At 43.0% G+C, this 16,362-nt stretch overlaps 1 protein-coding gene across 8 annotated transcripts in view; it reads left to right on the top strand.

Moving 5' to 3' along the window:
• The window catches only part of LOC100660920 (E3 ubiquitin-protein ligase TRIM11-like), a 50,498-nt gene extending 38,420 nt beyond the window's left edge, over window positions 1–12,078 (top strand). For 4 of the 8 annotated variants that reach the window (XM_023540345.2, XM_023540344.2, XM_023540342.2 and 1 more), the window contains one exon: window positions 7–7,347. In XM_023540345.2, coding sequence (XP_023396113.1) covers window positions 7–53 — 47 coding nt within the window. In that variant the 3' untranslated portion in view covers window positions 54–7,347. Of the gene's footprint in view, window positions 1–6; window positions 7,348–7,505 lie in introns of those variants that run through there. The other 4 variants (XR_010321092.1, XR_010321090.1, XM_023540346.2 and 1 more) reach the window with 4 other exon arrangements.
• Window positions 12,079–16,362: the final 4,284 nt, after the last annotated feature.

The raw sequence follows: 16,362 nt of genomic DNA, 5'->3' as shown, positions 1-16,362 counted from the left end.
TCCCAGGCTACCTCACAGTGATGGATAAGGCCCTCACCCATGGGCCCCCGTGATAAAGGTTTTTGCTAGATCTACTTACCAACTAGACCTACTGCTGGCTGGGTCTGTCAGCGTTTGAAATGAGATGACAAGTCATCTCTCCACATCATACCAGCTGATCTGAAGAGTTTTTCCTCTTGGTGAGGTCCCCTGTGGCTGTTTGCCAGGGAGGTGGATCTTCCCAGCGTCTGTGCCACTGTATCAGTAAGAGTTCCATTCAAGAAACAGCCAGTAGGAGATATATATTCAGAGATTTGTTGTGGGAGATTGACTCTCATGCAATTGTGGGGACTGGCTAGCCAAGTCCAAAATCTGTAGGGCAGGTGACAGGCTAGAAACTGAGGTAGGAGCTGAAGCTGTAGTCCATGGGTGGAATTTTTTCTTCCCAGAGAAACCTCAGTTCTGTTCTTAAAGCTGTTCAGCTGATTGGATCAGGCACACCAGGTTATTGAGGTTAATCTCCCTTACTTAATTAAGTCAACTGATTATGGGCTTTCATTACATCTACAGAATACCTTCACAGCAACACAGAGACGAGTGACTGATCAAATACTTGGGGATTGAATGTTAGCTAAGATGACACATCAAACTGACCATCAGTCACCGTGGAGGCCACCCCTGGTCCTGATGACCCAGGCCTTTGGCTTCCCCATTGTGCCTGCTCTGGTCATGGTGAGCTCAGCCCTAGCAACAGGGTGTCGAAACTTCTGCTGCTCAGGGCCTGTGCCCTGAACATAATGAACCTGCTGGTCCTGGACTGGTCCAGCCCCACTGTTAGGGATTGGATTGTGTCCCCCAAAAATGTGTGTCAACTTGGTTAGGCCATGATTTCTTGTATTGTGTGACTGTCTACCAGTTTGTCATCTGATGTGATTTTCCTCTGTGCTGTAAATCCTACCTCTCTGATGTTAATGAGGCAGGATTAGAGGAAGTTATGTTAATGAGGCAGGACTCAATCTACAGGATTAGGTTGTATCTTGAGTAAATCCCTTTTGAGACATAAAAGAGAAGTGAGCAGAGAGACAGAGGCATCTCCTACCTCCAAGAATAAAGAACCGGGGGGAAGCGTGTCTTTTGGACCCGGGGTCCCGGTGCTGAGAAAACCCTAGACCCGCTCAAGGGAAGATTGATGACAAAGGCCTTCCCCCAGAGCCGACAGACAGAAAAAGCCTTACCCTGGAGCTGGTGCCCTGAATTTGGACTTCTAGCTTCCTAATCTGTGAGAGAATACATTTCTCTTTGTTTAAGCCATCCATTTCTGGTATTTCTGTTATAGCGGCACTAGATAGCTAAGACACCCACTAACAGCGCACTGGGTACTTCCCTCACCTCAGAAATGGTCTGCCCTGGACTTCCCTCTTTATCTTCCCTTGAGCTCTAAACCTGGAAGAAGGCAGAATATGCACGCGTGGTTCCCTCTGCACTGGAAGGATGAGGAGGAGGGAGAGAGGACCTTAGAAACAGGGCCGAGGAAGAGGTACAGGGACTTCTCTATTCTCAACCTCTGTGGGGATGGACTGCTTCTCAGATGACTTGCTTATGATATGTGTTGTCGTTAGATGCTGTTGAGTCGGTTCCGACTCATAGTGACCCTGTGAACCACAGAACAAAACGCTGCCCGATCCTGTGCCATGCTCACCATCGTTGTTATGCTTGAGCCCATTGTTGCAGCCACTGTGTCTTATGATATAAAAAATTTTTTGATATAGAGACTTTAAAACTGTATAAGGCATTGACCAGAGTAAAAGAAGCTGGGATGGGGTCCAGGCCTAGAAATCCATTTTGTATAGAAAACCTGTAGAACCTGAAAACGGAACTGGTTAGGGCAGTTCTGCCTGTGAAGAACAATGTTGTTAGTTTGTTTCCAAGGAGCCTTTATGTAACCTTTACATTTCCAGAAATGAATGTCTGGTAAATATCCTGTGATCTCTGTGAACCCCCTGTGGTCAATTAACTGGTAACTAATCAACAAGACACACATATTATTAGGCAGTAACTCGTCAACAAAAACTCTGTAAACCTATGACCCCATGGTAACTAAGTCAACAAAAACTCTTAACCTACCAGCGTAAGGTCCCTGCTTCCGTTATCCCATCTTTGATAATGATGTATTAATGAATAACCAATTAGAGTTTTTCCTAAATTTACTTCTTTCTGTAGTAGTAGAGACTCCCTGACTGTAATTCAGTATATTCTGCTGGGTTTTGTGCCTGGTGCACACTGGCAGATCCCTCATTCAAATTATTATCTTTGTCTTGGCTCAATAAAAATCTCTTTTAATTCAGTTTGAGTCTGGGCTCTTTTCTGCCTACCACACCATCAAAACACAGTTGCTGTGGGGTCAACTCATGGCGACCCCGTGTGTGTCAGAGCAGAACTGTGCTCCACAGGGCTTTCAGTGGCTGATTTTTCGGAAGTAGACCATTAGGCCTTTCTTCTGAGGTGCCTCGCGGTGGACTCGAAACCTCCAGCCTTTTGGTGAGCACCCGACCGTGTTAACTGTTTGCATCACCCAGGGACTCCATTTACAAGTATAGGGGTTAGAATTTTAACACATATTTTTTGGGGACGCAATTCAATCCACACTGTTTCTCCTTTCTGTGACAAGAGGCGATGGAGCTGAGACTGTTCATTAACAACTGTCGTCTTCAGTTGCCTCTGAGTCGAGTCTGACTCAGCGATCCCGTGAGTGTGGAGCGGAACTGCTCCGTAGGGTTTCAAGACTGTGACTTTTTGGAAGTAGACAACTAGGCATTTCTCCTGAGGTGCTTCTGGGTGCGTTTTGAGCTGCCAGCCTTTCAGCTAGTAGTCAAAGCGCTTAACCATTTACGCCACCCAGGGACTCCTCATTAACAATTAGCATCTTTAAATTTAGTAAACATAGTTATGTAAAAAGGCCTTCATAAAATGCTTATGCACTGATACAGTTACTGTAGTTATTCCCTTCACGCCTATAAACCAAAAAACCAAACCCGTTGCGGTGGAGTCAATTCCAACTCACAGTGACCCGACAGCACAGAGTAGAAACGACCCATAGGGTTTCCGAGGAGCGGCTGGTAGATTCCAACTGCCGACCTTTTGGTTAACAGCCGAGCTATTAACCACTGCGCCACCAGGGCTCCATACCTATAAACCAGGTTAATTGAATTTAAACATTAAACGTATTAAACCGGTAGGTGAGCAGTTTTTTGTCCCTCCCTGTCCCTCTTGTGAAGGCCCTCTAGTATTTTTCTTCCCTCATGCTGAAGTCTCACCTATTGGCAGGTGGACAGTGAGCACAGATCCTGGTGGGTGAAGCCTGATTTCAGCCCCTTCCTGTCAAGTTACCTGCTGTGATAGACACCACTAGCTGCCCCCCAACAGCCATTCTTGCTTTCTTCCTTGAGAATCAGACCCCAATTTTTGGCTCAGGATATGGCCACCCAGCTAGAGGACTATCTTCTCCAATCACCCTACTAAGTGTGATCAGCTTCTGTGTGAGACCTAAGTGGACGAAACATATTTTAAAACAAGATGGTGGACATTGAGTGTGCATTCCTGCCCCCTGGCATGCTGACCCCATGGTTCTACTTCTTTGCTCATGACTGCCCCACACAAGGGAGCCTTCTCCATCCAACTCTTACCCTTTAGCATAATACTGTACCTTCATCAATACTGAGTTGCACATCTTTTCACAATTTAACGTGTCTAAAACAGGGTGCATCTTACAAATGATGACGTCTTGGCACAGAACCATGTTAGAGTTGACGGCATCTTAGATTGTTGTCCTCCAATCACAGAGCATGTAATTCTGAGAAACTGGATCACTTACGTCTTTGTCCTTGGGGTTACCCACAAGTTCCTAAGGGCAGGGGCGTGTCACCGTTTTGTCTGCACAAGGCCGTGCGTGCAAGGCCATGGGTGACTGGTTGGCAGTTAAGGGACTTGGGAAATGGGAAGACTCAGGCTCAAGGAAGCTTAGAAACAAGAAGTAACAAACAGTTCTCAGACATAGGAAGTTCCTCAAGCCATGATGCACTGCAGGTCAACGTGGGTTATAATAATTTCCCATTAGAGGCAGGGCTTTCAATGTTACATATTGAGGAGGGAAAAGTGATGAGATTTTCTTGCCCCCAGTCTCAACAATCAAATATATGGCTGTTTCACAAAACCTTCCCTAAATGTGATACCCTGAGATTATTTTTTTCAATCTATGAACTCTAGTTTCAGGTATTGGTCTCATCAGCCATTAGTTACATATTGCCCTATAGAGATCTCAGGGCCCTTTGTGGTATCAATATATATAAATATGATATATCTGTGTGTGTGTTTGTGTGTAATTACATCTATACACCCAAGAACTGGGAATTTTATTTCTTTGAGAGACCCTACTTTGATATGTACACATTACTAGCTCAATACATATTATCTCTGTCTTCTGTTATCACACCATCACGTGGCATTTCAGACGAGAGCTTGACTTAAAACAGTCAATGGCCCTAGGTCTGCTGAATGGACTTCCTGTAGAGTTTCTGCTGGATGGAGCTCAACTGTCCTCCCAGATTCTGCAATGCCTGGAGCTGCAAGAATTTGGCCTATAAAGTAATAAAAAGCGCAGGTGGCTTTGAGGGCATCCCTACCACTGCCTACCTTTCAGCAAGTTTTCTGAAAAACTAGACAATATTATTTACTTCTATTTTCTCAAGACTCACTTCCTTATTTTGTAAACCATGACAATCAGGTTTCAACTCACATTACTTTTATGTAACTACTGAAAACTCTCCACTGACCCCCTCATGATGGATTCTAAGCTCCTGTGGGGCATCTCTGCATAACTCTGATGAATTCGCCTCTTCTGTCTCTGCTTCTCTCCCGCTTCCTCTTCATCTAATGCCCATCACTGCTTGCCCCAGAGTTCCTTTTTGCCATCTCTACCTACCCGTCCATCTGGTAAGTTGATCGGCTCCCATGGGTTCAGTCTCTGGGGTTCAGTCTCATCAAGACCTGTCATCTGTGGTTAGGTGTGTTCCTTATGCGTATAGGTATTATTTAAAATTTTTTTTCCAAGAAAATTAATTTGGGGAAATATTGAGACAGATTTCTTTACTGATAGCCTTCTTCAAGCTATTAATATTCTGACCTCTTAGAGGAGATAGGAATTTATACCAGATCCCTAGAATGCATGGGCTGTGGGGGCAGGAATTTGTCTATCTTGTAGAACACAGTTCTTGCAGAACACAGTTCCTTGCAGATGGGGTGCTCCGTAAGTGTGTGGAAGGACAGAAGAGAGGAGAGGTTGGACAAACCAGCACCTTTGAAAATCACAGCCCCAGCATCAGCATTTCCTCTCTTAGGTCATATCTCTAGCAGCTTCTTGAATTCTATAAGTTCCACAAATTCAGCATGCCCTACAGTTAACCTCTCCATAGACTCAGATTCCTTACTTCGCAAGGAATCACCCACCCCCAAACTTAACTGTAAGATCCTTTTATCTGTACACAGCTCGCACAGCATGTATCTAGTCATTAAACCTCCACAGTGTCTCCAGAAAACACCTACTAGGTGCGAGGTCTTCTTCTAGGCACTTGGGATATAGGGAACAAAAGAGACAAAAACCTTGCTCTGTGGAGAGAGACAGACCATTAACAAATAAATAAATTATATAGTGTGTCAGAGGGTGGTAAGTGTTACAGCAAGAACAGAGCACAAAGTCAGATGAGGAGTGCTAGGGCAGATAGTCTGCCGGTTCCCATGCAGGGGCAGGGGAGGCCCCAGGGGGAGGTGGTACTGGAGAGGGCAGGGGAGGCCCCAGGGACAGGTGGTACTGGAGGGGATCACGGACGGCATCAGAAGAAGGTAGTATTCGAGGAGGTCAGGGTTCCCCTGTGGGAAACTGGTGTTGGTGTACCTTCTTTGCAACCCTATTGCCATCATCCTCAAAGCCTTTGCCACTTCAAACCAAGCACTACTTGGAGCACATATCCTTTCTTTCTCCATTCCACCCACCCATATATTTTCATGAACCAGGTTCCTCCCAGTGGAATATTCCTTGTCCTTGTTTTGTCTTCTGGCATGACAGTGGGAACAGCAGTGGAGAAACTGCATTGCAACATCCCGCTTTGGGGTGAAAGTGGCAAAGTGGTATCAGCCATTTCTACCAACAAAGGCCCTGAAGGATGGAAACCCAGCAACAGGAAACCTTGCCTGAAGGGTCAGAAGGAGGCGGGAGTGTGTCCAATCCTCAAAGCTATGTAGTTATGGTTGCTGAAATGGGATAGATAAGACAGAAGTTGATGGGATACATACAAAAGACCTCCACAAGGACAAAGAGGATGATCCTCCTCACATGTACCCCAACTTGGTTGTTGGCTGCCCTCAATTCTGCCCCTGACTCATGGTAACCCCATTTACAATGGAACAAAACACTGCTCTGGACCGTGCCATCCCCATGATTGGTTACAGTTTGTAGCATTGTGATCCACAGGGTATTCATTAGCTGACTTTTGCAAGTAGAGTGCTAGGCTTTTTTCCCTAGTCCGTCCTGGTGTGGAAGCTCTACTGAAACATATTCAGCATCATAGCGACATGCAAGTCTCATGGTTGCGCTGAGGTGCATTGGCCAGGAATCAAACCCTGGTCTCCTGCATGGAAGGCAAGGGTTCTACCACTGAACAACCACTGTCTCCACTCTGACCTTACTCCCTTTAAAAAGAATGATTAGGGATGGGGCCAAGGTTTTCATGTTCCCTCTGAGGACCAGCAGCCCTATGCCCCTGTAAGCTAGAGAGAGAACCATGAGAATTTAGACATTTATGGGACTAGATGTTGGGGCCCAAGTGACCATCATCCCAGGCTCTTCTAGAGGCAAGAGGAAGCTGATGGCATTGTTAGATTTGGGAGTAGACATGGTGACCCATGGCAAGGAGGTGTGCATGTGCTTATGGGTGGGGCCTGTTGGGCCATTTCAGGTGCAGACCCCAGGGGTATTTTGTGGCTTAGGCTACAGTGGCACCACCAACAGGGTCTCCTGATTCAAACCTGGAGGCAATGCTACCCTCATGTGCCCCTTTCCTGTGGGACCCCAGAGGGATGGGGAAGAGAGCGACAGAATGCCAAGGCATTGGGCTTCCTCTGGTCATGACCAGGATCTCCAACCACTCAGTACAGGTAGGTGACATCACAGGCTATGTCAAATTTGTTTAGGACGTGACTTCTTTCCCCAGGTTGAACGATCGGGGCCAAAAGGTCTGAATCAAGCAACAGGAGCAATGCCCCCTGCAGAAGTTGTTGCCTCAGAACTTGGACAGGCAGGCTGGGTAGCTATACTAGGTAACCTTTTATCTCAGGTCATAGGGCAAAAGCATAGCAACATGCAAGTCCCCACTGACAGACAAGTGGTGGCTGCACGTGAGGTGCACCGGCATCGGCGTAGGGCAAGTTGTAGGGAAGGGGGATTGATGATGTTGTCTCTCTCTCTCTCTCCCCAGACTACCTCATAGTGATGGATAAGGCCCTCACCCACGGGCCCCAGTGATAAAGGTTTTTGCTAGATCTACTTACCAACTAGACCAACTGCTGACTGGCTCTGTCAGCGTTTGAACTGAGATGACAAGTCATCTCTCCACAACATACCAGCTGATCTGTCAACATGGTGGACCACGCCCACCAACTGGATATATTACCTGGTGTCTTGAGGAGCTCATTCTGTAGAGGAATATGGTAGGCTCCATTACTCAGGGGAAACATCTTTTGAAGCACAAGGACTACCTGTAAAGACTGCCCCAACCTTGGAGAGAAACTTCTCCCTCTGTGGTAAAAACCTAAATAGAACTGGACTGAATTTGCAGAAGGTTCCAGGTGGCTATTGTAACCAAACGATATGGTTTGACTCTGAAGACAGTATTTTTGAGTCTGAGTGTAATGTTATCACAAAGGCAGATGAACTTGCAGAATATGACCTGGTGGTCTACTGTACACTGACTGGTTCCTATAGTTGGCACAATGGGGAAACTGCTCACTGTACAACCAGATTATGGAACCCCACGAGTGTTCCCCTTGGGCAGAGCCCGACGCAATTGCCTGGATGGACATCAAGGCTGGATTAACCTGGTCTGGCAACGGCAATATTTTGTTCAGTCGTGCTGCTAAGAGGAAGACCCTTCTGTATCACCTGCACCAAAATGTGTACTGTTCATACGATGCGATTGGATGGAACTTCACTGAACACCATGGGGACTGGGGATGTGCTGATGCCCAGATGACTAGATTCGGGGGGAGAGGCGCCCACTTGTCATCTAATCGTTGGGTCAGGGGGCCTACCTTAACCTTGGCTTTGGGAAATATAGGATTTCTCATTGTGTGTGGAAATCACCTATATAAGGGCTTTCCCCTGCAGAGACAATGTGGCCTAGGGTATATGGTCTCCAACATCACCAGAGAAGATAGTATACAATTCTCTAAAATTCCTAACCCGGGTTCTGTTACACATCACAGATATCGCCCAACAGACAACCCCCTCTTGCAAGGACACACAGTATCCTGATCTCTGGAATCGTGATTCATGACTTAAAGAAGGCTATGCATGATATGCCTATTGTTGTTGTGTACCATAGAGTTGATTCTGACTCATAGCACTCCTATAGGACCCTATATGTAAACTGCCTCATAGGGTTTCCTAGGCTGAAATCTTTATGGAAGCAGATTGCCAGGTCTTTTCTCCCACAGAGTAGCTGATGAGTTTGAACCACTGACCTTTCCATTAGCAGCCAAGGCTCCTTATAGCATGCACAAACAGTAATAAACACACATCCTTCCCCACACACACCTTTCCTGTCTTTAGATTCGTGGCCTCTCAGAAACGTGAGCAGAGCAGCCTTCACCCACTGTGACATCTGACTAAAGGGCAGGTTGCATTAATTTGACTTCATTCATTCCATCACTTATTCCAAAAATATTTATGGGGCGCTTTTTTTTTATTATTATTTACTATGTGCCGCCTTCTTAGATACAGACAATCAGAATAAATAATTGTATAAGTGATTGATTCTTACTGGAAACCGTGTTTGAAGGAGAAGTGCAGCTGCTGTGAGCCCTAGAATTGGGGGCCTAATTTGGTTTGGACACATGTCAGGGCAGCTCTTCTGAAGAGCTGATGTTTGAGCTGAGACCTCATATCTCCATTCCTCTTCCTCATCTCTGCAGTTGCCTTAGATTATTGCATTGCAAAATGTTTCTAACAGAACCAAAATGTAGGAGGCAAAAGTAAAATTCCCAATTATCATCTCCTGCTCAGTCTCACTCCTTAGGTGTCGCCACTGTTCCGTATATATCTTCCAGCTTTTACAGACCTTCTCTCTTCTCTCTCTGTCTCCTCCTCTCACCCTCCTCCTAACCTTGTCCCCATGTAATCATCCCTCACTTGTTCTAAGTTTGTGCTTTGCCTCTGTTAAGTGGCAAACAGAATCAACAATAAGATGCTTCCTCGGAAAATCTGGAGCAAGCTGGTGGTGTGAACAGCGCCACACTCCTGTTCCACTCCCCCACCCCCCCACACCCCACACACAAGCCAAGCAGAAACTGGCAGAACTAACTTTGTCAGAAAGGGGTATAGCAATTAAGCAAACATGAATCAAGAAAACACAATGTCAAAATGGTAGGAAAGCTTTGTTTTTCTCTGAGCCTCACCCCATCTCCTCCCCAGGTCAGTGCTCTCTTAAAGCTGCAGAGGCACACACTCCCAGGGAGGGAGCCTGGTCTCTGGCTCCAGAGTGAGCAGAGCAGACTTTATTCTCAAATTACTGTATATCTGTTATAACATGTATGGGGGCTACATGAAGGACTGACACAACGCATGTGTCTCAGTTTGGCTCGTCTTGGAGCTCCTGCCGGGTAGAGTGGCAGGGGGCCACAACCTAAGGCTGTAACCACATGTAGCCATGTGGTGCTAAAAAAGTGTTATTAAGGTATAAAGTAGGCATCTAAAGACTGGAAGGAGAAGCGGGGAGAGAGTTTCTTTCAGAAATTAAGGCCTTCAAAAGCACTATGTATATTGGGGAATTGAGACGGGCACATGTATGCCAGGGCAAGATGCAGGCTCAGAAATTAACTAAAAAGACCCTACGCTTTTTACCTTGGATTGATTCCTAAACTCAATGAAAGCCTGGGTAATTGTTGTGCAACCATCAGAAATCTGCTCTGGTCTTTTACTTCATTTCTTTACTTCTGTTAAGCTGGTCTGTGTTCAAGGGCAAATTTCAGAGTCTCTTCTGACATTTATTTTGGTCTTTTCTTCCTTTTTAAGGACCTTTTGCTTTCTTCCAGTATGATGTCCTTGATGTCATCCCACAACTCATCTGGTCTTTGATCATTAGTGTTAGCGTGTCAAATCTATTCTTGAGATAGTTTCTAAATTCAGGTGGGATATGCTCAAGGTCATACTTTGGCTCTCATGGACTTGGTTTCGTTTTCTTCAGCTTCAACTTGCACTTGCATATGAGCAATTGATGGTCTGTTCTGCAGTCGGTCCCTGGCCTTGTTCTGACTGATGATATGGAGCTTCTCCATCATCTCTTTCCTCAGATGTAGTCGATTTGATTCCTGTGTATTCCATTGGCAAGGTCCACGTGTATAGTTGAAGCTTACGTTCTTGAAAAAAGTATTTGCAATGAAGAAGTCATTGGTCTTGCAAAATTCTATTATGCAATCTCTGGCATCATTTCTATCACCAAGGCTATTACTTTCCAACTACCAATCCTTCATTCCCAGCTTTCACATTCCAATCACTAGTGATTATCAATGAGTCTTGATTGCGTGTTTGATCAATTTCAGACTGCAGAAATTGGTAAAAACCTTCATTTCCTTTATCTTTGGCATTAGCGGTTGCTATGTAAATTTTTTTTTTATATTAACTTTTATTGAGCTTCAAGTGAACGTTTACAAATCAAGTCAGACTGTCACATATAAGTTTATATACACCTTACTCCGTACTCCCACTTGCTCTCCCCCTAATGAATCAGCCCTTCCAGTCTCTCCTTTCGTGACAATTTTGCCAGCTTCCCACTCTCTCTATCCTCCCATCCCCCCTCCAGACAGGAGATGCCAACACAGTCTCAAGTGTCCACCTGATATCATTAGCTCACTCTTCTTCAGCATCTCTCTCCTACCCACTGTCCAGTCCCTTCCATGTCTGATGAGTTGTCATCGGGAATGGTTCCTGTGCTGGGCCAACAGAAGGTTTGGGGACCATGACCGCTGGGATTCCTCTAGTCTCAGTCAGACCATTAAGTATGGTCTTTTTGTGAGAATTTGGGGTCTGCATCCCACTGATCTCCTGTTCCCTCAGGGGTTCTCTGTTGTGCTCCCTGTCAGGGCAGTCATCGATTGTGGCCGGGCACCAACTAGTTCTTCTGGTCTCAGGATGATGTAGGTCTCTGGTCCATGTGGCCCTTTCTGTCTCTTGGGCTCTTAGTTATCGTGTGACCTTGGTGTTCTTCATTCTCCTTTGATCCAGGTGGGTTGAGACCAATTGATGCATCTTAGTTGGCCGCTTGTTAGCATTTAAGACCCCAGACGCCATATTTCAAAGTGGGATGCAGAATGTTTTCATAATAGAATTATTTTGCCAATTGACTTAGAAGTCCCCTTAAACAATGGTCCCCAAACCCCCGCCCTTGCTCCGCTGACCTTTGAAGCATTCATTTTATCCCGGAAACTTCTTTGCTTTTGGTCCAGTCCGGTTGAGCTGACCTTCCATGTATTGAGTATTGTCCTTCCCTTCACCTAAAGCAGTTCTTATCTACTAATTAATCAGTAAAAAACCCTCTCCCACCCTTCCTCCCTCCCCCCTCGTAACCACAAAAGTATGTGTTCTTCTCAGTTTATACTATTTCTCAAGATCTTATAATAGTGGTCTTATACAATATTTGTCCTCTTGCCTCTGACTGATTTCGCTCAGCATAATGCCTTCCAGGTTCCTCCATGTTATGAAATGTTTCACAGATTCGTCACTGTTCTTTATCGATGCGTAGTATTCCATTGTGTGAATATACCACAATTTATTTACCCATTCATCCGTTGATGGACACCTTGGTTGCTTCCAGCTTTTTGCTATTGTAAACAGAGCTGCAATAAACATGGGTGTGCATATATCTGTTTGTGTGAAGGCTCTTATTTCTCTAGGATATATTCAAAGGAGTGGGATTTCTGGGTTGTATGGTAGTTCTATTTCTAACAGTTTAAGATAATGCCAGATAGATTTCCAAAGTGGTTGTACCATTTTACAACCCCACCAGCAGTGTATAAGAGTGCCAATCTCTCCGCAGCCTCTCCGACATTTATTATTTTGTGTTTTTTGGATTAATGCCAGCCTTGTTGGAGTGAGATGGAATCTCATCGTAGTTTTAATTTGCATTTCTCTAATGGCTAATGATGGAGAGCATTTTCTCATGTATCTGTTGGCTGTCTGAATATCTTCTTTAGTGAAGTGTGTGTTCATCACCTTTGCCCACTTCTTGATTGGGTTGTTTGTCTTTTTGTGGTTGAGTTTTGACAGAATCATATAGATTTTAGAGATCAGGCGCTGGTCGGAGATGTCATAGCTGAAAATTCTTTCCCAGTCTGTAGGTGGTCTTTTTACTCTTTTGGTGAAGTCATTAGATGAGCGTAGGTGTTTGGTTTTTAGGCGCTCCCAGTTATCAGGTTTCTCTTCGTCATTTTTGGTAATATTTTGTATTCTGTTTATGCCTTGTATTAGGGCTCCTAAGGTTGTTCCTATTTTTTCTTCCATGATCTTTATCGTTTTCGTCTTTATGTTTAGGTCTTTGATCCACTTGGAGTTAGTTTTTGTGCGTGGTGTGAGGTATGGGTCCTGTTTCATTTTTTTGCAAATGGATATCCAGTTATGCCAGCACCATTTGTTAAAAAGACTATCTTTTCCCCAATTAACTGACACTGGGCCTTTGTCAAATATCAGCTGCTCATATGTAGATGGATTTATATCTGGGTTCTCATTTCTGTTCCACTGGTCTATGTGTCTGTTGTTGTACCAGTACCAGGCTGTTTTGACTACTGTGGCTGTATAATAGGTTGTGAAATCAGGTAGAGTGAGGCCTCCCACTTTCTTCTTCTTTTTCAGTAATATTTTGCTTATCCGAGGCTTCTTTCCCTTCCATATGAAGTTGGTGATTTGTTTCTCTATCACTTTAAAAAATGACATTGGAATTTGGATCGGAAGTGCATTGTATGTATAGATGGCTTTTGGTAGAATAGACATTTTTACTATGTTAAGTCTTCCTATCCATGAGCAAGGTGTGTTTTTCCACTTAAGTATGTCCTTTTTAGTTTCTTGCAGTAGTACTTTGTAGTTTTCTTTGTACAGGTCTTTTACATCCTTGGTAAGATTTATTCCTAAGTATTTTATCTTCTTGGGGGCTACTGTGAATGGTATTGATTTGGTGATTTCCTCTTTGATGTTCTTTTTGTTGATGTTGAGGAATCCAAGTGATTTTTGGATGTTTATCTTATAACCTGAGACTCTTCCAAACTCTTCTATTAGTTTTAGTAGTTTTCTGGAGGATTCCTTGGGGTTTTCTGTGTATAAGATCATGTCATCTGCAAATAAGAGATAATTTTACTTCCTCTTTGCCAATCCGGATGCCGTTTATTTCTTTGTCTAGTCTAATTGCTCTGCCTAGGACCTCTAGCACAATGTTGAATAAGAGCGGTGATAAAGGGCATCCTTGCCTGGTTCCCGTTCTCGAGGGAAATGCTTTCAGGGTCTCTCCATTTAGAGTGATGTTGGCTGTTGGCTTTGCATAGATGCCCTTTATTATGTTGAGGAATTTTCCTTCAATTCCTATTTTGGTGAGAGTTTTTATCATAAATGGGTGTTGGACTTTGTCAAATGCCTTTTCTGCATCAATTGATAAGATCATGTGGTTTTTGTCTTTTGTTTTATTTATATGGTGGATTACATTAATGGTTTTTCTGATATTAAACCAGCCTTGCATACCTGGTATAAATCCCACTTGGTCGTGGTGAATTATTTTTTTGATATGTTGTTGAATTCTATTGGCTAGAATTTTGTTGAGAATTTTTGCATCTATGTTCATGAGGGATATAGGTCTGTAATTTTCTTTTTTTGTGATGTCTTTACCTGGTTTTGGTATCAGGGAGATGGTGGCTTCATAGAATGACTCGGGTAGTATTCCGTCATTTTCTGTGCTTTGAAATACCTTTAGTAGTAGTGGTGTTATCTCTTCTCTGAAAGTTTGGTAGAACTTTGCAGCATAGCCATCCGGGCCAGGGTTTTTTTTTTGTTGGGAGTTTTTTGATTACCGTTTCAATCTCTTTTTTTATTATGGGTCTATTTAGTTGTTCTACTTCTGAATGTGTTAGTTTAGGTAGGTAGTGTTTTTCCAGGAATTCATCCATTTCTTCTAGGTTTGCAAATTTGTTAGAGTACAATTTTTCGTAATAATCTGATATGATTCTTTTAATTTCAGTTGGGTCTGTTGTGATGTGGCCCTTCTCATTTCTTATTCGGGTTATTTGTTTCCTCTCTTGTATTTCTTTAGTCAGTCTAGCCAATAGTTTATCAATTTTGTTAATTTTTTCAAAGAACCAGCTTTTGGCTTTGTGAATTCTTTCAATTGTTTTTCTGTTCTCTAACTCATTTAGTTCAGCTCTAATTTTTATTATTTGTTTTCTTCTGGTGCCTGATGGGTTCTTTTGTTGCTCACTTTCTATTTGTTCAAGTTGTAGGGACAGTTCTCTGCTTTTGGCTCTTTCTTCTTTTTGTATGTGTGCATTTATTGATATAAATTGGTGTCTGAGCACTGCTTTTGCTGTGTCCCAGAGGTTTTGATAGGAAGTATTTTCATTCTCATTGCATTCTATGAATTTCCTTATTCCCTCCTTGATGTCTTCTATAACCCAGTCTTTTTTCAGGAGGGTATTGTTCAGTTTCCAAGTATTTGATTTCTTTTCCCTAGTTTTTCTGTTATTGATTTCTAGTTTTATTGCCTTGTGGTCTGAGAAGATGCTTTGTAGTATTTCGATGTTTTGGATTTTGCAAAGGTTTGTTTTATGACCTAATATGTGGTCTATTCTAGAGAATGTTCCATGTGCGCTAGAAAAAAAAGTATACTTTGCAGCAGTTGGGTGGAGAGTTCTGTATAAGTCAATGAGGTCAAGTTGGTTGATTGTTGTAATTAGGTCTTCCGTGTCTCTATTGAGCTTCTTACTGGATGTCCTGTCCTTCTCCGAAAGTGGTGTGTTGAAGTCTCCTACTATAATTGTGGAGGTGTCTATCTCACTTTTCAGTTCTGTTAAAATTTGATTTATGTATCTTGCAGCCCTGTCACTGGGTGCATAAATATTTAATATGGTTATATCTTCCTGATCAATTGTCCCTTTTATCATTTTGTAGTGTCCTTCTTTATCCTTTGTGGTGGATTTAAGTTTAAAGTCTATTTTGTCAGAAATTAATATTGCTACTCCTTTTCTTTTTTGCTTATTATTTGCTTGATATATTTTTTTCCATCCTTTGAGTTTTAGTTTGTTTGTGTCTCTAAGTCTAAGGTGTGTCTCTTGTAGGCAGCATATAGACGGATCGTGTTTCTTTATCCAGTTCGAGACTCTCTGTGTCTTTATTGGTGCATTTAGTCCATTTACATTCAGCGTAGTTATAGATAAGTGTTTAGTGTTGTCATTTTGATGCCTTTTTATGTGTGTTGTTGATAATTTCATTTTTCCACTTTTTTTTCATGCTGAGACGTTTTTCTTTGTAAATTGTGAGATCCTCATTTTCATAGTATTTGACTTTATGTTTGTTGAGTCGTTACGTTTTTCTTGGCTTTTATTTTGAGTTATGGAGTTGTTATACCTCTTTGTGGTTACCTTAATATTTACCCCTATTTTTCTAAGTAAAAGCCTAACTTGTATTGTCCTATATCGCCTTGTATCACTCTCCATATGGCAGTTCTATGCCACCTGTATTTAGTCCCTCTTTTTGATTATTGTGATCTTTTACATATTGACTTCAATGATTACCTGTTTTGAGCATTTTTTTTTTTAATTAATCTTAATCTGTTTTTGTGATTTCCCTATTTGAGTAGGTAGCAGGATGTTCTGTTCTGTGACCTTGTGTTGTGCCGGTATCTGATATTATTGGTTTTCTGACCAATTTCCTTCAGTATTTCTTGTAGCTTTGGTTTGGTTTCTGCAAATTCTCTAAGCTTGTGTTTATCTGTAAATATCTTAATTTCGCCTTTATATTTCAGAGAGAGTTTTGCTGGATATATGATCTTTGGCTGGCAGTTTTTCTCCTTCAGTGCTCTGTATATG

Source organism: Loxodonta africana, chromosome 2 (genome assembly GCF_030014295.1).
Source record: "Loxodonta africana isolate mLoxAfr1 chromosome 2, mLoxAfr1.hap2, whole genome shotgun sequence".
NCBI classification, from domain to species: Eukaryota; Metazoa; Chordata; class Mammalia; order Proboscidea; family Elephantidae; genus Loxodonta; species Loxodonta africana.
Note: the sequence above shows the minus strand (reverse complement) of the source record. Positions and strands in the feature narration are given on the sequence as shown.